This window comes from Aulonocara sp. 'chitande type north' Nkhata Bay, linkage group LG9, assembly GCF_057382095.1.
Source record: "Aulonocara sp. 'chitande type north' Nkhata Bay isolate Kocher_YH1m ecotype deep benthic linkage group LG9, A_spYH_male_GT1.1, whole genome shotgun sequence".
Classification (NCBI taxonomy): Eukaryota; Metazoa; Chordata; class Actinopteri; order Cichliformes; family Cichlidae; genus Aulonocara; species Aulonocara sp. 'chitande type north' Nkhata Bay.
Window position 1 is genome coordinate 11,555,303 of NC_141352.1, and position 23,042 is coordinate 11,578,344.

The following is a 23,042-nucleotide window of genomic DNA, read 5'->3' on the forward strand; positions in this document are numbered from 1 at the left end:
CAGAAGGTGAACTCTTCTGACATGTTGCTTTTCTTGTGATCAGATGATGGGAGTAATGTTTGCTCTGCATGCTGTTTGTGGACACAGCCAGTGAAGTGTAACTCGCTAAACTTGTGTTGGGATAACTAACTCCATAAGCTAAGATTTTGTAATCGCGGCTCGATCACTTCACAACATTCATGATCTTCTCTTAAACTCTTTTTCTTTCCATCCTGTCTTGCAGCTCTATTGTCATCATCCTTTCCTGAGTATTGCCCTCTCTTTGAAAAAGGAAGAAGGGGCTCAGAATTGATGTAATCCTGCCCCCACCTTCAACCCAAGTATGTGTGGTAGTCACTGCTACCACACAAACATGTCCTGAACCACGCTCACATACTTCTCTGTCACTTCTGACTTCATCATGCAGTACCACAGTGCCTCTTTTTGCACCCTTTCATGTTTTCACTAGATCTACAAAGACAGTGAAGCTCTGACTTTCTCAGGAAATTAAAGCTGAATTCTGTGAAGCCTGATCTCAAGCTTTTTAAGTTTGACGCAGCATCCAGAAGAACTTTTGTTCAGAACCCCCGTTTCTCCCACTGTGTTCAAATGAACCCTGTCAGGGTAATGTCCCATTGGTCTGCCACTTTTCTCACAGGAGGACACTTTGTGGGTCTTTTGATGGCTCAATAGACTTTTGTAATGGATGAAAGCCTTTCCACAGTCACCACATACAAATGATTTAACTCCAGAGTGGGTGCGCTGATGTGATTTTAAGCCAGTCATGTGAGTAAAAGCTTTTCCACAGTCACCACATACAAATGATTTAACTCCAGAGTGGGTGCGCTGATGTGATTTTAAGCCAGTCATGTGAGTAAAAGCCTTTCCACAGTCACCACATACAAATGATTTAACTCCAGAGTGGATGAGCTGATGCATTTTTAACCTACTAATCCCAGTAAAAGAATTTCCACACAGATCACAGACAAATGATTTACCTCCAACATGGATCATATCAACATGGACTATCACAACGTTTCCCAACCAGAAGCCGTGGGTGGATAAAACCATCCGCGACGCTCTGAGATCCCGCACCGCTGCCTACAACACGGGACTCATGACGGGGGACATGGACCCGTACAAAGCCGCGTCATATAACGTGCGGAGGGCGGTGAAAGAGGCGAAGCAGCGCTACGGGAGGAAACTAGAGTCACAACTCCAACAGAGTGACTCTAGGAGCCTGTGGCGGGGACTAAGGACAATAACGGACTATAAAGCACCAACAACCGGTATGACGAACGCGGCCGTGACTCTGGCAGACGAGCTGAACACTTTCTATGCTCGCTTCGAGGCTGCAGCTAAGGTCTCCAACAATGCTAGTGTTAGCGGCGCTAACGGCTGCAGACAGGAAGATACTGCCAGCACCGGAAACGTGCTCGTCATCTCCGAGCATGAAGTAAGGAGAGCCTTCAAGAGAGTGAACACCAGGAAAGCAGCAGGACCAGACGGCATCCCAGGTCGTATCCTAAGAGACTGCGCATACCAGCTAGCTCCTGTGTTCACTGAGATATTCAACATCTCTTTATCTCAGTCGGTGATCCCCACATGCTTCAAAGAGTCCATCATTGTTCCTGTCCCGAAGAAACCCCACCCTGCTTCTCTCAATGACTATCGCCCTGTAGCCCTCACCTCAGTAGTGATGAAGTGCTTTGAACGCCTGGTCAGAGACTTCATCATTTCTTCACTACCAGACACACTGGACCCACTACAGTTCGCTTACCGTCCAAATCGTTCCACAGACGATGCCATCTCTCATCTCCTCCACACATCACTCACTCACTTGGACACTAGAAGGGGGAATTATGTTAAAATGCTCTTCATAGACTACAGCTCTGCATTTAACACCATAATTCCCTCCACACTCACCACCAAGCTGGAGCATCTGGGACTCAGCTCATCTATGTGTCAGTGGATCTCCAACTTCCTAACTGGCAGACCACAGGCAGTAAGGATGGGCGGACATGTCTCAGCCTCCACCACTCTCAGCACTGGAGCCCCCCAGGGGTGTGTTCTGAGCCCCCTGCTGTACTCTTTGTACACATATGACTGTGTGGCCACTACCAGCTCCACCACCATCATCAAGTTTGCTGACGACACCGTCGTGGTGGGCCTGATCTCTGATAACAACGAGACGGCCTACCTGAAGGAGATTAGGAATCTGGAGAACTGGTGCCAGAGGAACAACCTCCTTCTAAACGTCAGTAAGACAAAGGAGCTGATAGTGGACTTCAGCACTAAGCAGGAGAGGAACTACCAGACCCCCGTCATCAACGAGTGCCCAGTGGAGAGAGTGGACAGCTTCAAATACCTCGGAGTTCACATCACGCAGGACCTGTCATGGTCCTGTCACATCAACACCGTGGTGAAAAAGGCCCGACAGCGTCTCTACCACCTCAGACGCTTGAGAGACTTCCAACTGCCCTCCAAGGTGCTCAGGAACTTTTACTCGTGCACCATAGAGAGCATCCTGGCGGGAAACATCTTAACCTGGTTCGGGAACAGCACCATGCAGGACAGACGAGCTCTACAGAGGGTTGTGCGGTCAGCTGAGCGCACCATCCGCTCCGAGCTCCCTGACCTGCACTCAATCTACAGCAGGCGGTGCTGGACCAAGGCCAGGAAGATCGTGAAGGACCTCAGCCATCCCAACAACAGACTGTTCTCTCTGTTGAGGTCAGGAAAGCGATTCCGCTCCCTGAAGACCAACACAGAGAGACTGAGGAGGAGCTTCTTCCCGCAGGCGATACGGTCTCTCAATCACACCACCACACAGTACTGACCCACACATACAGTTCTTACACACACACACTGGACTTTCTGGACTTTGGTTTTGCACAACACTGGTCACTATATTCTTCATTTCCGGTTAATACTTGTACAGCTGCTGTTATTGTGTATATATTTATTTATATTTAGATTTCTTCATACATTCTTATATAGTTCTATATTGTGTATTGTGTATTTTGTTGTACAGTTATTTTATTTTCAACTTTAATTTATATATTTATCTTTATCTTATTCTTCCCAGTTAAATTTACCCTTCATTCTAATTTGTGTTGTACAGTTATTTCATTTTTAACCTTAATTTATATTCTATTCCTTCCTAGTTAAATTTACCCTTTTTAATTTTTCATATTTATTTCCTATCTTATTCATAGCCTTTTCCTTTTTTGTTTTCTTTAGGTCACGAGCAGTTGTCCAAGCATTTCACTACATATCGTACTGTGTATGACTGTGTACGTGACAAATAAAATTTGAATTTGAATTTGAATTTGAAATTTATAATGTCTGTTAAAGTGAGTTTTTAGAGTAAAAGACTTTCCACACTGATCACAGCTGAATGGTTTCACACCGGTGTGGATCAGCTGATGTCTTTTTAAGCTGGCTCTATGAGTAAAGGTCTTCCCACATTGATCACAGCTGAATGGTTTCACCCCTGTGTGGATCAGCTGATGTGATTTTAAGTGACCAATCTGAGTAAAAGACTTTCCACACAGATCACAGCTGAAAGCTTTAACTTCAGTGTGGATGACCTGATGTAATTTTAAGCTCCATCTATGAGTAAAGGTCTTCCCACATTGATCACAGCTGAATGGTTTCACCCCTGTGTGGATCAGCTGATGTGCTTTTAAGTGACCAATCTGAGTAAAAGACTTTCCACACTGATCACAGCTGAATGGTTTCACACCGGTGTGGATCAGCTGATGTGATTTTAAGCTACCAATCAGAGTAAAGGTCTTTCCACACTGGTCACAGCTCAAGCTTCTCTCCTCCCCGTTGGCGCGCTTGCGTCTTCTGGGCTGCTTCATAGCAGGAAAAGTCTTTTCCACAGGGATCGCCGCTGGCTCATCTTTACTTTCTGGTGCTGGATGTTTTTGGTTGATGTCATCCATGTGCTGAGGTTTCGGCCTGCTTTCACTTCTTTCTCCTGTAATGACAAAGAACCCAAACAGTGACATCAGGTCTATACCTTCAGCTCATCCACAAGTGCCCCCTCTTACCTCACAAAGATAAACAGTTTCACCATCTGCCAAACGTCTCAGGTGCCTGGGGACGCTATGCTGTGGTAAACATTCGAAGTGAGCTCATTTTGGGGATAAAAGTAGTAAAAGTTCAAGATTGTGAATAAAATTTTGGCTTGTGTGACTTCAAAGTTTTTTAGTTTTTACTTTGTTCAAATTTGAAGAACATCACACTTACAATGTGCAGTTCAGGTTGTATGTGTGAGAGCTGTACAACCAAATCCACACTGACTCAGATTTCCCTCTGATTAACCACGAGGGTGACACACAGTTATCAAAGTCTGCAGACACTGTCAGCTGCAATCAACACCTTTGTGGCGGAGGTGTGGTCCGGGGCGCGGCTGCAGGGGAGGAGTGGTGCAGTGAGCTCGACGTGGCGGTGCTGGTAAGAACAGCTGATGGCGATTTTGGACTGATGGTGGTTTTCCTTCCCTTTATATAGTGAGGCGGAGAGGAGTGGAGGAGCGCTAAGGGAAAAGAGACACACATCAGCTGGGATCGAGAGCTGTCAGTCTGTGCGTCATATTGTCTGCTGTGTAAATATCAATAAATGTGGTTCTTGGCAATACGGATCTGCGTGTGTGTGTGTGCTTGGGCCTGGTATACTCCACAAGTGGTGCCGAAACCCAGGAGCCTGCCGGTGTGGGGATGTCCGACCCGCAGGCTGCGCCGCCCGCCCAGCCTTTGCAGTATTTGGCGCAGATGCTGGCGGAGATGGCAAAGATGAGCCACGACCCGCCGAAGCCCCCACCGCTGTCGGTGGCGGTGCCCCGGATGGGGGACGGGGACGACCCCCAGGTTTTTCTGGAGACTTTTCATGCCACGGCGGAGGCCTGCCAGTGGCCGCAGGCAGAGTGGGCTCCGCGTTTGCTGCCTCTGTTGTCAGGGGAGGCTCGGACGGCGGCCCTGGGTCTGCCGCCGGCTTCGAGGGGCAGCTTCCAGGACGTGAGCCGGGCGGTGGTGGACAGGTTGGGGCTCACCGCTGAAGATCATCGCTGGCGATTCCGGGCCTGTCGGCTGGCCGTGGCGGATCGGCCGTTTGCTTGGGCCCGGAAGCTGCATGACGCGGCCGTAGGCTGGCTGCAGCCGGGATCGTCAGAAGGCGAGACGCTGCTGGTGGGCAAAGTGGTGCTGGAGCAGTTTGTGGAGGGGCTGCCTGCAGAGACGGCGAGATGGGTCAGGTGTCACCGTCCCACGAGTCTGGAGGTGGCGGTGACGTTGGCGGAGGACCACCTTGCCGCTAGAGCGGGGGAGCCCCGGGACAGCGGCCGGAGGCCGAACAGACAAGCCCCGGTGCCGGCACCGAGGCGCCGGATGCCTGTGCCAGGGCAGGCAGAGCGGACGCTGGCGTTGAGCCCTACTAATCCTTTTGCTGCGTTTGTGCCTTCCCAGGGACCGGACTTAAGCAGCGCTGCCCCTGAGCCACGGAGAGCAGCACAGACGCCGGGGCAGGAGTGCTGGAAGTGCGGACAGCCGGGACACCTGAGGAGGGACTGTCCTCTGATGGAGGTGGGGCAGGTGTTCCGCGTTGCCGGTGCTCCAGCGCCCTCTCCCGGTCCGGGAGGGACATACAGCATTCCGGTAAGGACTCGAGGGGGTATACGCCATGCTTTGGTGGACACAGGCTGCACGCAGACCCTCGTGCACCAAAGTTTGGTTTGCCCCGGGGCATTGCTGGAGGCAGAATGGGTGGAGGTGAGGTGTGTGCATGGTGATGTTCACAGGTATCCCATAGTGCCGCTGTTATTGAAGTATAAGGGTAAAACGCATAGAATAACGGCTGCGGTTAGCCCGCGCCTGTCGCATCCCCTAATTCTGGGCACAAATTGGCCGGGGTTTTGTCATCTGTTGGGACAGTACGCGGGGGTGCGGTCACGACCGCTAGTAGCATGTAGTGTCTGCGCGGCGCTCAGTGGTGACAGTTGTCCGACACTGACTCTGGGGAGGGGGAGACGGCGAGTCCTTCACAGGTAGTCCCGCCGGCTCCGGAAGTTCCCCCCACGGGTGATTTCCCACTGGAGCAGTCTCGTGACGATACCCTACGCTCAGCCTTTGACCAAGTGATTGAGATTGATGGTCACGTGGTGCGCCCTGAAGCCGTGCGGACCTACCCACGCTTCATTTTGTCGAAAGATGGGTTATACCGAGTGAGTCGTGACGCTCGCACGGAGGTGATGCACACCCAGCTGTTGGTGCCGCAGGGCCGCCGGGAAACGATTTTCCAGGCGGCTCATTATAACCCCATGGCAGGGCATATGGGATACGAAAAAACTCTGGAGCGAATAACGGCCCGATTTTATTGGCCGGGCATCCGAGTGGATGTGCGCCGCTGGTGCGCGTCCTGCCCGGACTGCCAACTTGTTAATCTGCCGGCCATACCAAAAGCGCCTTTGCGTTCGCTTCCACTCATAGAGGTCCCGTTCGAGCGCATTGGCATGGACCTCATCGGGCCGTTTCACCGGAGTGCACGCGGCTACCGCTTTGTGTTAGTCCTGGTGGATTATGCAACGCGGTACCCGGAAGCAGTCCCGCTGCGCACCATCTCTGCAAAGAGTGTGGCGCAGGCACTGTTTCAGGTCATCTCCCGAGTCGGAATCCCGAAAGAGATACTGACTGACCAGGGCACGTCGTTTATGTCTCGTACACTGCGGGAACTATACGAATTACTGGGCATTAAATCTATTCGGACCAGCGTCTACCACCCTCAGAAGGACGGGCTGGTGGAGCGGCTGAATAAGACCTTAAAGTCCATGATTCGTAAGTTCATTAACGAGGATGAACGCAATTGGGATCACTGGCTAGACCCTCTGTTATTCGCAGTGCGGGAGGTGCCCCAGGCCTCTACGGGATTTTCTCCCTTTGAACTGCTGTTCGGCAGGAGGCCACGTGGGGTGCTCGACCTGATTAAAGAAAGCTGGGAGGACGGTCCGAGCCCTGCCAAGAATGAGATTCAGTACGTGTTAGACCTGAGAGCAAAACTCCACACTTTGGGGAGGTTGTCACGGGAGAATTTGCTCCAGGCTCAGCAGCGTCAGCAACGCCTGTATGACAGAGGGGCTAGACTTAGGCAATTTTCACCGGGAGACAAAGTGCTTGTATTACTCCCTTCTTCCAGCTCGAAGTTGCTCGCCAAGTGGCAAGGACCCTTTGTGGTCACACGGCGAGTCGGGGACGTTGACTTAGAGCTGGGCGATAGAACGATAACGATATGTATCGCGATATAACTTTTACTCGATAGAGAAATTAAGCTATCGCGATAGACCTCGCCGCTCTTGTCCTCTTAAAAAAAAAAAAAAGAAAAAAAAAAAAAGGTCAGCCAATCCAAATTAAGTAGCACAGAGCCGAACCAATCACAGCCGCAGCGTCACGTCGCGTGACTTGTTACTTACAGCACACGTGCCAAGCCGCACGTGTGTTTGTTTGGGAAGCAGCCAGCGGGTAATGGAGCCAGCGCGTAATGGAGGAAATGAGTGTGCCAACTAGAAAAGTCAACCGAGCGTGACCGAAGAGAAAACAGATGATGGTTCCAATGCCGGAGAGATTGTCGAACGGAAGAGCCATAGAAGTTCCGTAGTGTGAAGGTATTTCGGCTATTTCAAGTCTGACAAAAAACAGAGTAGCGTGCACTGTAAATTGTGCCGAAAGCAAGTCTGGAAATACAATAAACTGGTGCATGCGTCACACTATTGTCTGCTGTGTAAATATCAATAAATGTGGTCCTTGGCAATACGGATCTGCGTGTGTGTGTGTGCGCTTGGGCCTGGTATACTCCACAACCTTTTATTATAATGCACAGGTGATGTTGTGGATAGGTGTAGCTTTGGGTCACGTGGTGCCGGTAATAGTAATAGTGATTGCTATATCACCTGTTCACATCCCGAGGGAATTTTTGTGAATGAGTGGGTGATGGAGGAAGTCGACCATTGCTGACCGCTCAAGCTTAGAATGTTTTTTTGATCACTGTTTTTCTACAGATTTTAAGGATTTGATAACAAACAAAGAAGTTTTTAATCTGGAACTTTGACATACGTTTTGAACTGCGGGCGCGTCAACATTATTCCCCTATTCAGCTGCTCGGCAACTCAAAGGCTTGACAGTCGCCAATATTTGTCAGCAAAAACGTGCGACGGCAATGGAGCCTCCCGCAATCAGCGCTGAATAAACGCCGACGCGAGCCCACACGCCATCACCACTACACCCATAAAATCGGCTAGTCTGACAGATAAGGAGAAGACGACGGTGGTATGTAAACTGTGTTATTGTGCTGCGTGTTGTTTGTTTGAACGCAGTTTGGATTCTGACCATACGAAGATGTTTTCGTGACACGCCCACCGCTACGTTTGCTGTTGGATTTGGTGTGTGTGTGTGTGCTGTGGCTCTGCAGGCATTCAACTGAGTTTGAAGGAATCGCTGTTGCCTTTGTTTTGGATTTTGGCATGCTGCTTATGTTGAATGCTTAAAATGACTGGATCGCAGGCTGCATCTGTTGTTGGAAAAACTGAAAAGGATAAAAGATTAATTTCCCTCACTGAGAAAGCTCTTGCAAACAAAATTGAAACCATCCAAACAGATCGGAAAAGGCATGTAAACAAAATAAAAAGTGTTATTATGGCACTTAAAGAGCTAATGAAAGGTGATAAAAATCATTCACAAGTCAAAAAACAGTTTGATGAGTTAACACACCTGTTTAAGGATGCCAGTGCATTGCATGAATCTTTACTTTCTCTAATCTCATTTGATGAGAAAGATAAACAAAATACATGGTTCTCAAGCATCGCTAAATACAATAAAGGGTTTATGGAGGATGTTAAGATATGGCTTTCTGAAACGTTCGGGGAGGCCATCATCTGACAAAGCACAGTCACAGGAAACTTCCCTGGGAGGAGAAGTGGAGGTGCGAGAACACATTGGAAAATCAAGATGGCAGCGCGCACGGGTGCAGCTCTCCAGTTTGGTGCTCATTTTTACTTTTAATGTGGATATTTTTTAATGTTTGCAACGCCGCCATCTCTTACAGTCGCCAGAACCTAATTGACCTAGGTTTAAAATATAGTTTGTCTGTTTCTGGCGACTATCAGCGAACACAAAACATCCTGGAGGAGATAGCGAGACCGCCGGGGTCACCGTGGATGGTCTGCCCGCCCAGCAAGCGTAGAAGGCGACGGAGGGAAAGAAAGAAGAGGGGATGCCGGTCGGGCTCAGACGCTAGGCTACGCAAACATCCACACCGGCCAGCACTTCCGAGCCTTTTCCTATCGAACGCCAGATCCATCACCCACAAATTGGAGCTACAGATAGCCACCACGAGCTTTGCACGTAACTGCAGCATTATTCTTATTACGGAGACGTGGCTTCACCCGCTGATTCCCGACGCTGCAGTCGAGTTAGCAGGCCGCACGCTACACCGGCATGACAGAAACAGCAACTCAGGTAAAAGCAGAGGAGGGGGGCTATGTGTTTACGTGCATAACGAGTGGTGTTGTAACAGCAGGATCATTCACACACACTGCTCTCCTGATTTGGAGGTTCTGGCAGTCTCGTACAGACCTTTTTACATCCCGAGGGAGTTTAGAGTAGTCATTGTGATAGCTGTTTATATACCGCCGGATGCTAACGTTAGCACGGCTCTTTGCCTCTTGCTCTACACCAGGGGTGCCCAATCCCGGTCCTCGAGAGCTACCGTCCTGCAGCTTTTAGATGCATCCCTACTCCAACACAGCTGAATCAAATGGTTTGATTACCTCTTCAGCATGCCATCGTGTTTGGCAAAGGCCTGATAACAAGCCATTCATTTGATTCAGCTATGTTGGAGTAGGGATGCATCTAAAAGCTGCAGGACGGTAGCTCTCGAGGACCGGGATTGAGCACCCCTGCTCTACACCATAAACAAACAACAGCTTGCCCACCCCGATGGGGTTTTTATTGTCGCCGGCGACTTTAACAAAGCGTGCCTAAAGACTGTGCTTCCTAAATTTGCCCAGTTTGTGGACTTTGCTACGAGAGGAGAACCCACTTTGGACCATGTCTATAGAGATTGACAGACCACGTGACTTTCGCGCATTGCAAAACAATCCAAGTACCGCATCAAATGCAAGCATTTGCAGCACCGCAAAACGTTCATTCTTCGGTTCCAATAAATTCTTGCTTTTTCTTTGCCCCCCAAAAAGGTATGTACAAAACGAAGGAGAACAATCCCGGTCCGTACAAAGACAGACTTGATGAAAAGTCAAAGAAAAGATACGAGGAAAAAAATCAAACCAGTGAAAGGGTTAGACCCTTACGAGCACACAGAGGGACAAAATACGTTAGCATGCTGCCCAACTTTCACCATGCTCATATTTATAATTATACGGTTCTTGGAGTGAGTGCATACACTCGTGAAGTTTAGTACCGTATTTTCACGACCATAAGGCGCACTGTGCTAAAAGGCGCAGTCTCAGTTATGTGTGCCCTTACTGTATTTAACACACACATAAGGCGCACTGGACCATAGGGCGCATACAAGTACCGTATGCGTATTTAAAAATAAAGCGGGAGCAAACCTGAATTCGGTACCTTACTCACATTTCTATTGCCGGTAATCGTCATCATCAACAACACACAAGCATACAAGTGTGCATATTTAAAAATAAAGCAGGAGCAACACTGAGTTTGGTACTCACATTTTTATTACCAATAATCGTCATCATCAACAACACACAAGCATACAAGTGTGCGTATTTAAAAATAAAGCAGGAGCAAAACAAAGTTTGGTACTCACATTTTTATCATCAATCAAACCCATCGAAGTCCTCATCCTCTGTGTCTGAATTGAACTGCTGCGCTAAATCTCCATCAAACATGCCAGGTTCACTTTCTTCACCGTCAGAGTCACTTTCCGTGCCGTGCGGCTCCTCGGAAATGATGCCGGCTTTTGCGAAAGCTCGAACAACAGTGCCAGCAGACATGTTAGCCCAAGCATCTACAATCCATTGGCAAATTGTGGCGTAACTCGCCCGGCGCCGCCTTCCACTCTTAGTGAAACTGCGTGGAAAAAACCACCTGGTCTCCTTACATACACCTCCCTCAGCCAGTCTTTCATCATTTCCTCATCCATCCAGCCCTTTTCATTTGCCTTAATGATGATTCCTGCTGGAAACTTCTCTTTAGGCAAAGTCTTTCGCTTAAAAATCACCATAGGCGGCAGTTTCTGTCCATTAGCATGGCAGCCAAGCACAACAGTAAAAGAAGACTTTTCATACCCGTTGTGCGTATCGCTACCGTGCTGGTCCCCTTCTTCTCCACAGTGTGACTCACCGGGATGTCAAAAGTGAGCGGGACCTCGTCCATGTTTGTGATGTGGCTGGGCTGGATGTTTTTGTCGCCGATGTGTTTGCTGCAGTAGGAGCGGAAGATGGCCAGGTTTTCCTTATAATCCGCTGGAAGTTGCTGCGCTACCGTAGTTCTGGTCCGGATGGAAAAATGGCACCGTTTCATAAAACGAAAGCACCAAGACGGACCTCCTTGGAAATGTTCAATGTTCATCTCTTCAGCTAGTGAAACTGCTTTTAGCCGAATGGTGACCGTCGAAACGCTTCTCCCGCTCGCTCTTTGCTCGATGATCCACCGCTCGAGTCTTTCCTCCAACTCGGGCCACCTCGCCTTATGTCCGCGGAAACTCAGCTGCGTTTTCTTGACCTGCCGGAGCTTGTTTTCCAGCTTCCTCCATTTGCGAACCATCGATTCGTTAATCTTAAATTCTCTCGCCGCTGCTCGATTTCCATGTTCCTCCGCGTAGCTGATTGCCTTCAGTTTAAACTGTGCTTCGTAAGCGTGTCTCTTTGCCATTTTCAGGGTTGTTAAAACAACGATGTCCTGCATAATGCACATACCTGTTCTTTTATACAGGTATGTGCGATTGTCCCGGTATATACGATCAACGCCCACACTTCACCCTTTAACGTTCTCATGGTGTTCTCTACTACGTCCTCCTTACAACACATAGGGCGCACCGCGCTATAGGGCGCGCCGCACTTTTTGAAGAAAATCTAAGACTTTTAAGTGCGCCTTATGGTCGTGAAAATACGGTAACTTCAGGTCACTGCAACAAGCCCAGGTACAGTTTACCGACGGATGGGTGCAGGACCTTGAAATGCACCGTGTAGAACGAAAGACCATCGTACGTATCATAAGTTTACCAGTCTTACAAATCGTCTTCATAAATACACATTCGTTAACAGTTTATTAATAGGACCTTTGAGCTCAACAATAATTAATTAGTAGTGGAAATAATTTCTGGTACGCATCACAGAAATGTAGCAGTGACAAATATTGTATGCTGTAATCATACTGGGCAATTAGTGATACAAAACAATTGTTTTATCCTGTGAATAAAAGTATATGTTTTTGTCAATGTACCATGGTAATAACAGAAGCGAAACGCAATATTGTGTCAGGACAATTCACTATTTATGCACAATAAACAAAGGAGCATAGCGCGATAATTTCTGTTCAGCGCCAGACTTGCTTGTAACCTATATCACTAATTATGTTAAGAAAAATGACGCATTAACTACAACAGCAGACTGACCTTTGTGGAAATGCTTGGAGCAGACTAACCTGTGAGCTGGAGTGTTCTGGGACGTTATATTTGGTCTTTGAATGGCTGCAATCCAGTCGCCTCTTTGTTACTTCGGAAACATGGCTCGAACAATTTCTCTTCAACGACGTAATCCGATAACAACCGATCTCTTTACCCGTCGGCTTCCCGTGGCTGTCATGCGACCGGCTATTGCAGTTAATAATACAACAGCTTCTTGCCATTTTTTGTGTTTCTTTTTATCGCTGTATAACCGATTTCAATTGAAAGCCTGCGTGCGCTAGTACCTCTTGCCACGAGTTCCCAGAATTCTTTACGGTTTTACCCCTGAATGACGTCACATTTTCAATCTCTATTCAAACATCAGGCATGCTTTCAGAGCGACACCCCTCCCCCACCTGGCTGGATCTGACCACCTCTGCATGTCCCTCACCCCCACCTACACCCCCCTGCTGAGAAAAATAAAGCCCCAGACAAAGACAATAAAAACCTGGCCTGAAGGAGCCCTTTCTCAACTGCAGGACTGCTTCTCAACAACTGTATGGGATTTATTCTGCAGCCACAACCTCCAGGAGTACACGGACACTGTACTCTCGTACATCAGGAACTGTGTTGACAATGTCACCGTCAACAAAAGGGTCAGGGTGTTTCCAAATCAAAAACCCTGGATGAATAGCAAAGTGCAATCCCTCCTAAAAAGCCGCAACACTGCCTTCAAGTCAGGGGACAGGGCTGCATATAGGGCGGCCAGGGCAGACAGGAGTAGAGGAATCAGAAAAGCTAAGGCTGCCTATAGGAGGAGGATTGAAGATCACTTTGCTGACAACGACCCCAGAAAAATGTGGCAGGGGATCAATCACATTACCAACTACAGAAGCAATAACCAGGCGACATCTAGGACTGATGCCTCGCTGGCTGAGGATCTAAACCGTTTCTTCGCCCGCTTTGAGACGACCAGGCCCCCAGCTGCCACACCACTTCCACCCGCCCCCAGCACTGGCACACTAACACTCAGGGAGCATCAAGTGAGGTGTGTTCTAAGGTCAGTGAATCCCAGGAAGGCGGCAGGTCCTGATGGAATACATGGAAAGGTTCTCAGAGCATGTGCTGACGAACTGACCGGAGTCTTCACTAAAATCTTCAACCTTTCCTTGTCATCAAACACCATCCCGCCCTGCCTCAAAACCTCCACCATCATCCCCATCGCCAAGAAGAAAGCTGTGGCCAGCCCAAATGACTACAGGCCTGTTACACTTACGCCTGTAGTGATGAAGTGCTTTGAGAGACTGGTCTGTCAGCACATCAGGGCCAGTCTGCCTCCCACTCTGGACCCCCACCAATTTGCCTAGAGGACAAATCGATCCACCGAGGACGCTATCACCATAGCGCTCCACACTGCGCTGAGTCACCTGGAGCACCAAGGAAGCTATGTGAGAATGCTCTTCCTGGACTTCAGCTCAGCATTCAATCATATCATCCCGGAGATCCTGGTCCAGAAACTGTCTCACCTGGGACTCTCCACCCCATCTGCCTCTGGATCAAGGACTTCCTGACAAATAGACCACAGTCTGTCAGACTCGGCCCCCACCAGCACCATCACACTCAGCACCGGGTCTCCACAAGGATGTGTTTTGAGTCCCCTCTTGTTTATGCTCTACACATCCGACTGCTCCCCTACCCATCTCTCAAACACCATCATAAAGTTCGCGGATGACACCACTGTGCTTGGACTCATCTCAAGGGGGGATGAGTCGGACTACAGAGATGAGGTCAACAGACTGACTAAGTGGTGTTCAGTTAACAACCTCCAACTGAACACCACGAAAACTAAAGAACTTATCTTGGACTTCAGGAAGGACAGAGCAGACCCGGCCCCACTCTACATCCACGGGAACTGTGTGGAGAGGGTACACTCCATGAGGTTTCTGGGGGTGCACATCTCTGATGACCTCTCCTGGACTGCAAATACCACAGCGGTGGTTAAAAAGGCCCAGCAGCGTCTCCACTATCTGAAAGTGCTCAGGAGGAACAACCTGGAGGAGAGGCTGCTGGTGACATTTTACAGAGCCACCATAGAGAGCGTCCTAACGTACGGCATAACATCATGGTATGCAGGATGCTCAGCTGCGGACAGGAAAGTACTGCAGAGGGTCATCAACACAGCCCAGAAGATCACTGGCTGCTCTCTGCCCAGCCTGGAGGTCACTGCAAACTCTCGGTACCTCAGCAGAGCTGGCAATATCATCAAGGACCACTCTCACCCCAGCAACCAACTGTTTGAACTATTACCGTCAGGCCGACGGTACAGGTCACATAAAACCAGGACAAACAGATTCAGGGATAGCTTCTTTCCCAGAGCTATCACCGTAGTAAATAAGCACAAAAACAATTGAACCTTAGCTATTCCATACAGTCACTGTCATTATATTATGCTGCTATTCATGCTGTCATTATATTAATGCTGCTATCCTGTATATATTGTACATACTATTGTTTGAGTACTTACGATTGTTTTTTTTTTTTCGTACTTTTTATATTTTACATTTATATTTATTATTGAAACTTGCACCAAGGGAGTGGCACTCCAATTTTGTTGTACTCTGTATAATGACAATAAAGGCTATTCTATTCTATTCTGAAAAGAACCTCAATCATCTCTTAATCCCCAGAATGATGTTAATGATAAAGTGTCGCCATCCGACAGTGTGTCAAATAAAGGCAGTAGGTCAAGCTCAAGAGTATCATCTACTTCATCTGCACGTCTCAGGGCAGAAGCTGAAATGGCCGCCTTGCTCGCACATCAACATGTGCTGAAAGAAAAACACTCTCTTGAAGAACAAGAGGAACTGAGGAGAAAGAACAACTTCAGCTTGAAGCAGATATAGCTGCAACTGTTGCAAAGGTGAACGTGCTAAGAACTGGATCCACTATGCGGAGCGTCACTTCACGGAAATCTAATGGAATGGAATCATATTTTAAAACAAAGGGAAAACGGCCTTGAAATTCTTAATGCGGATGCAGAGACTTTTGTTCCACAGACGCTTACAAAAGGAAATGCAATCACTGGGAATGCAGAGCTTCAAGTAAAAACAGTGCAACAGAATATGAAAAGGGAAAGGCCTGCACCAGCTCTTATGGGCCTTCTGACGCTTTTGGATCAATTCCACCTTTGCCTAAGCCACAAGCTGCTCATCCAGTAGCCAATGAAAATCTGTTGGCCATTATGGAAAAACAAAATGAATTAACTTGTATGTTGGTCCATCAGCAAAGTCTTTCTTCACTGCCCAAAAGGGAGATTCAAACCTTTGATGGTGACCCTTTACATTTTCAGGCTTTTATGCGCTCGTTTGAACAGGTCATAGAAGCAAAGACTGGCGATGCTGGCGACTGCCTGCATTATCTTGCAAAGTACACCAAGGGGCAGCCCAATGAACTTGTTAAAAGCTGTCAACATATGTCTGGAAGTGCTGGATATGTAAAGGCAAAGACTCTGCTGTATGAGCACTTTGGGAATGGACATGTGATTGCATCTGCTTGTTTGAACAAAGTTCACTCATGGTCACTGATTAGATCGGAAGATGGAAAAGCTCTTCAGGCATATTGTTTGTTCTTACGTGGATGCTGCAATGCAATGGAAGAGATTAATGATCTCTCTGAATTAAATACACCTGCCAATATGCTTGCTGTGATTAGAAGACTGCCATATAAGTTAAAAGACAAATGGCGAACAGTACCATGTGACATTCAGGAGAGGCAACATCGCAGAGCCGCATTCATTGACATTGTTTCCTTCCTTGAGCGTCAAGTTAAAATTGCAACAGATCCTGTCTTTGGAAATCTATGTGACATTCCAGCAACACATCTAACAGCCAAGGGCAGCAATGGAGGGAAACGTTCTCCACATCTAAGAGCTAAAGGAAGTAGCTTTGCCACAACAGTCTCTGATGTTGAGAGACAGAATCAGACAGGGGCTCAAGATCGTCACAGCACTGTGAAGGCTTGTTTTTTTCCTGCAAAGGCAGACACACACTGGAGTCATGTGCTCTGCTTGATAAGAAACCTCATAATAAGAAGATTTCTTTTCTTAAAAAGAATAGCATCTGTTTTGGCTGTTTGTATACTGGGCACATAAACAAAGAATGCAGAAAACGCCTTTCATGTAAAATCTGTGGTCTCTGACATGCAAGTATACTCCATATCCACCACAAAGAGAAGAATGAAGTCAAACCTAATAATGAGGCAGATAACATTCCTGTTACGATCCAGACTAGTGGTCTTACTGGGGCCGGTGAACAGGACTGTAAGCTTGCCATTGTGCCAGTTAAAGTAAAATCAAAGAGAGGTCAAAGAATAGTGGAAACGTATGCCTTTCTGGACCAAGGGAGTTCAGCATCCTTTTGTACAGTGGGTCTTATGGACAAGCTGAATTTTTCTGGGAGGAGGACAAAGATTCTCCTGCGCACCATGGGACAGGAGAAAGTGGTGGACAGTTTCATTGTACCTGAACTTGAAGTTGCTGGATTGGACAGTGACATGTACTGTGATATGCCTAACCTCTTCACTCAGCATAAAATGCCTGTAGATATTGGTAACATCCCAAATCAACAGGACCTGGATGACTGGCCACATTTGAAGCATGTTCATTTGCCAGAAATTAAGGCCAATGTGGAGCTTTTGATTGGCATGAATATGCCCAGAGCTCTAGAACCTTTGGAGGTCATCCGGAGTGTAGGTGATGGACCTTTTGCCATTAGGACTGTGCTTGGCTGGACAGTGAATGGGCCACTTAATCGAGAATGCTGTGGAAGGCCAGGATGTTTGGCAACAGTTACTGCCAACAGAGTTTCTGCTGTCAACCTGGACAAGCTATGGAAACAGCAGTTCCAAGATGGACTTTCCAGAGAGCAGCGATGATGAACATATGGGGCTGTCAAAGGAAGACTTGAAGTTCCTGGAATTGGCCAGCAAGTCGGTGACTTTGGGGGATTGGCACTACAGCATTGCCCTGCCACTGAAAGACCGAGACATAAGAATGCCTGACAACCGTGCAATCGCTGAGCAACGAGCCTTAGGTTTGAAGAAAAGGTTAATCAGAGATAAAGACTTTCACAAAGACTACACTGCCTTCATGACAGATCTCATATCTAAAGGATATGCAAAGAGAGTGCCAGTCGCAGAATTAGAGCGCAGTGATTGGAAGCTTTGGTATATCCCTCACCATGGGGTTTACCATCCTACCAAGGGGAAGATGCGGGTCGTCTTTGACTGTGCAGCATCATTCCAGGGCGTCTCTCTTAATGCGCAGCTCCTGAGTGGTCCTGACTTAAACTGTTTGGTTGGCGTACTGACGAGGTTCAGAAAAGAGCCTATTGTTTTGATGTCTGACATCGAGGCTATGTTTCACCAGGTGCATGTGCCAGAGGAAGATGCTGACCTTTTGAGGTTTCTTTGGTGGCCCGGTGGTGATTACAATCAGAGCATGCAGGAGTACAGGATGGGTGTTCATTTGTTTGGGGCAACGTCCTCTCTGAGCTTTGCTAACTACGCCCTGCGGAAATGCGCAGAGGACAACAAAGCATACTTCAGCCAGCAGGTGACTGACACCATTCTGTATAGTTTTTATGTGGATGACTGCCTTGCTTCAATATGCTCTGAAGAAGAAGCCATCAATCTTTACTCAGACCTCAGAGACATTTGCACCAAGGGTGGTTTCCACTTAACAAAGTGGATCAGCAATAGCCGCAGCGTTTTGGCAGTTATACCTGAGGAGGAAAGAGCAAATGAAGTTAAGGACCTAGACCTGGATTGTGACCTTTTACCTATTGAGCGGGCATTGGGAGTGAAGTGGTGCCTGCAGTCAGATGCATATAAGTTCTGCATATCCATCCCAAACAGACCATTGACTGGGAGAGCGATCCTATCCACAGTAAGCTCCTTCTATGACCCTCTGGGGTTCCTTGCTCCTGTTATCTTCACAGCCAAGAGAATCCTTCAAGATCTGTGCCAGAGGGGGATAGGATGGGATGATGCTATACCATCAGCAGTTGCTCAAGAGTGGAAAAGCTGGGTAGAAGAATTGCATCTGTTGAACAACATCAGCACGGGACGATGTTTAAAACCTTCTGATTTTGGACAGACGACCACTGCTCAGTTGCACCACTTTGCAGATGCGAGTGAGTGAGAAGGGCTATGGGGCCGTTACCTACCTGTTGCTGTACAACAGTCGCTCACAGATGCACAGTTCCTTCATAATGGGAAAATCCAGGGTGGCACCTTTAAAACCAGTCACAATCCCTCGCATGGAATTGACGGCAGCAGTGGTAGCAGTTTGCATGGATAGAATGTGGAGGAGGGAGTTGAGACTACCTCTCCTAAACTGTCTTTTGGACGGACAGCACCGCAGTGTTGAAATATATAAACAATGAGACTTCCAGGTTCCGTGTTTTTGTGGCGAACAGAGTGTCAGAAATCCTCAAGGCTTCTAGTGCCTCCCAATGGAGGTATGTGAACACCACACATAACCCTGCGGACCTTGCCTCCAGAGGTATGAAGGCAGAGACCTTTTTACGTGACACTGAATGGATATCTGGTCCTGCATTTCTTACACAGCCAGAGAACAATTGGCCTGTGAACCCAGAAAACTTGCAAGAACTTCCACATGAAGATCCTGAAGTTAAGGTGTCTGCTGCCATCGAGGTCTTACAAGCACACGATGATGATCATCCTCTGACCCTTTTAATCCATCGTGCCTCATACTGGACTCGTCTCATCAGGGTGATGGGTTGGATTTTGAGGTTCAAGACATTGGACGAGGAAGGGCTCCAAACTGCTCTTTGTGAAGTGGAGTCAATCCTCAACAGTAGACCCATTACGCTGGAATCCACTGATCCAAATTATTTGGAAGCATTAACACCAAACCATCTCCTTCTCAAGTCCAACCCGTCTTTACCACCTGGCCTGTTCCGCCTGTTCTACGCACGTAAACGATGGAGGCAAGTTCAATATATATCTGACCTGTTTTGGAACAGATGGACTAAAGAGTACTTGCCACAACTTCAGCAGCGCCAGAAATGGGGAAGGATTAAATGCAACTTTGTTCCTGGAGATGTGGTCCTTATAGTGGATGATTCTGCACCTCGTGGTTCATGGATCATTGGGAGAGTCACCGGAGCTGCACCAGATGAAAAGGGGCTTGTGCGTCAGGTCTGGATTAAGACCCCAACCAGCCATGTGTGCAGACCCGTCACAAAGATATGCCTTCTTCAGGAGGCCTCTGACCCATGACATTTTTGACACAGAGTGACATAACTAACTTTGAATTGACTTTAATGTTATGAGATGTACATCACAGACTGACTATATTTAGGCTAAGTGCTGGTAACCTCTGGCCTATGAATGACTGACCGTGTGCAGACAGAAGAAAAGAAGAGAAGAAATGAGAAAATAACTTTGGTGGACTTTTGAGTATGTTACGTTGTCTCACTGGGTGTCTGTGATGTGATGAAGTGTGTCTGTGATGTGATGAAGTGTGTGTTGTGAGTTATGGTGTTGGATGTGTAATTATTACTGTAAGAATGTAATAATTAGGGGCCGGAATGTTATGGATAGGCGTAGCTTTGGGTCACGTGGTGCCGGTAATAGTGATTGCTATATCACCTGTTCACATCCCGAGGGAATTTTTGTGAATGAGTGGGTGATGGGAGAAGTCGACTTTTGCTGACCGCTCAAGCTTAGAATGTTTTTTGATCACTGTTTTTCTACGGATTTTAAGGATTTGATAACAAATAAAGAAGCTTGCAATCTGGAACTTTGACATACGTTTTGAACTGCGGGCGCGTCAACATTATTCCCCTATTCAGCTGCTCGGCAACTCAAAGGCTTGACAGGCGCCAATAGGTGAGTTATAATGCATCTCCACTAGAAGATGGTCCCCTGTTATCTACTTTTTCACAGGCAAGCGTGGGTGAGAGTCTACAGCATTCTACCCCCCAAGGACACGTAGTCTAATGCCTTTATTTTTCATGACCATGTCCACTTAATACTGTACTATATGGTTATATGGCATTTTAGTTAATATACAGCATAGAATTGAGGCACTTCAAATATTTTCATCTCAACACCTCCTCCCTGGAGATAAGGAGTCTCACTATCTGCCTAATGTCTCATGGTGCCTGGGAGTGTCAGTCCAACTCACTCACAATACCCATCTGTGTGTGGAATAACATATTTGATGTTTTCCTATATGTAGAACAAAGTCGCACAAAATGTACTATAGATATTACTAAAGTCATATTGTCAAAACATATGATCAACACATAAAATAAAGAAATGTCCATCACAAGAGTTAGCAGCTTACACAAGAACAGAAAGAATATGAAAGAGAAGTGGAAAAGGAAAACAGAGCATTATTAATGAAGTCATGATCACTCCACAGACATCACCTTCATATGAAGAGAAACAAAGAGTGTAACTCAAATGATAAAACATTAAGTTCCTGAGGCAGACAAACAGAGAGGCTAAACAGAAGGCAGAAATCAAACCAAAGTGAGCTAAGAGAGAGAGACCCTGTAGAAAATGATGAAGTTAAGCAACCAGTGTAGTTATAACTGACTTACTCTGGATCTCCTCTCAGACTCAGGAGGGGGCGAGCGGGCCGGCTTTGTAGTTGGAGTCGGACCAGCAGAGACAATGGGCTCACTGACCTCCACTCCCCAAGTCAGTCACCACGAGGACAAGTTCTTTGTTTAGAGATGATTTAATCCAAGCTCACCAACAACATCATTCAGCTGTCCTCGTCAGAACTAATAAAATAAAAGCAGTTACATTTAGAAACGTCAGTTTACTAAACATAAAAATATTGCTCTATTAGCCTCGCTCACATGTTCTGTAAAGATTAAATGACTTAAATCATCACGTGGTTTACAAAAACACATTGTTAATCTCAGCAAATAAGTGCGCATCCAGAAATAACTGTTTCATCTCGTTTGACATGGAAACTTAAAATTACAAAGAGACACTGAACGCACCTTCCTACCAGCTGTAACCTAGCAGGAGAACGTACGTTCGTCTTCGCAGCTGCGATACATACCTGACAAATTGCCGTTCATCAATTAGATTTAACACGACGCTTCTCCACAATACTTTGATGCGGGTTCTTCAAAAAGTGCCCATTTTTAAAACGGCGGAAAGACACAGCAAAGAGCACAGTACGCACAACCCTTCGTCTTCGTCTTCTCCCCTGCTTCTTCTTCTTCTGCTTCTTCTTAAATTCTATTGGCGGTTTGCAAACAATAAAATGGTGCGTTACCGCCACCAACTGGTATGGAGTGTCGACCCTCAAACCCTCCCCAAATGTTTACTCTCTTTTAAAAACTGGAATAAAGCCTGATAATTAGTGATGTGTCCTGTGTGTCGAAGCTTCGATACCTGTGTCGGGTAATCTCGGCGAGTTTTCGCGCCAGATTCAGTTCAGTTCAGTTCATTTTTATTTCAAACATTTCAAACATGTGCCTTCACGATCATTACAAAGTATCATTCCATTATTTGTTTGAAAAGGAGTAGGCAGAAGTATTTACTTATTTGTCCCTACCCCCTCAAGTTCAATAAATTTATTCGAAATAAAATGGGCAGCAAAACACAGCTGATTTCCCCATCAGTGTTGTTGAACAGATTACGTACGTGTTACATAGTTACTTGAGCATTTATTGTTCGATGGAACGAGCAAGGAAGAGATTTTTTTTATCTCATCTCTTCAAATAAAGTATGCACACAGTAATAAATATCACGAATGATTAGTACCACAATATAAATAAACAACACCACATATCCTATAATCTGATTTCTGTCTTTTAGTTTTTTAAAAAGTGAAGCGCCACACACTAGTTTGTGTCATTATCCAGATGTACATAAGCATGATTACACAGTTACTAGGGGTGGGTTTTGATTATCGATTAAAATCGATTCTTGGATAACGTCATATCGATTCATTAAAATCCTGAATCATTTTTTTATATAAATGTATTTTGCCCGAAATGCCAGAATCTCAGGTTAAACCTCACAAAATTTCAACAACCACCAAACAGCTAAAGCAGTAAATGAGAGCAGGAACACGGATTCTGCACAAAGACGTAAACACAAAGCACGGAGCCTCCGACGGGTCAGAAGCAGTGAGATGTCGCCTTTCTCACCCGACGGCTCGTACGGGGATGCGGTCGGGGCTGAAAGCCGACAGCTCGCTGATTCTAATGTTTCGCCGGGTCCGCGCTTTGTGTTTACGCCCTTTTTGCTCAAGTTCTGAAGCTGCAGGTTTTATCTCTCACCAAACAATATTGACCAAACCAGCAGCAAAAGAAGATCCAAACTACACTTCACATGGAAGAAATAAACATGATAATTATCTCGTT

General features: G+C 46.9%; 1 protein-coding gene across 5 annotated transcripts; it reads right to left on the minus strand.

The window, feature by feature from the left end:
- Positions 1-198: 198 nt before the first annotated feature.
- LOC147321710 (uncharacterized) lies at positions 199-21,902 on the minus strand. Of its 5 annotated transcripts, XM_086305860.1 has the most exons (5): positions 21,728-21,902; positions 21,255-21,440; positions 4,372-4,528; positions 3,320-3,967; positions 199-992 (listed from the first exon to the last, which is right to left on the minus strand). In XM_086305860.1, the coding sequence occupies exons 4-5, from the start codon at positions 3,930-3,932 to the stop codon at positions 487-489; spliced, it is 1,119 nt and encodes a 372-aa protein (XP_086161986.1). In that variant the 5' UTR covers positions 3,933-3,967; positions 4,372-4,528; positions 21,255-21,440; positions 21,728-21,902; the 3' UTR covers positions 199-486. The 5 variants fall into 5 exon arrangements, with proteins under 5 accessions (XP_086161986.1, XP_086161985.1, XP_086161987.1 ...); XM_086305859.1 differs by lacking the exon at positions 4,372-4,528; XM_086305861.1 differs by lacking the exons at positions 4,372-4,528; positions 21,728-21,902 and adding an exon at positions 21,666-21,727.
- Positions 21,903-23,042: the final 1,140 nt, after the last annotated feature.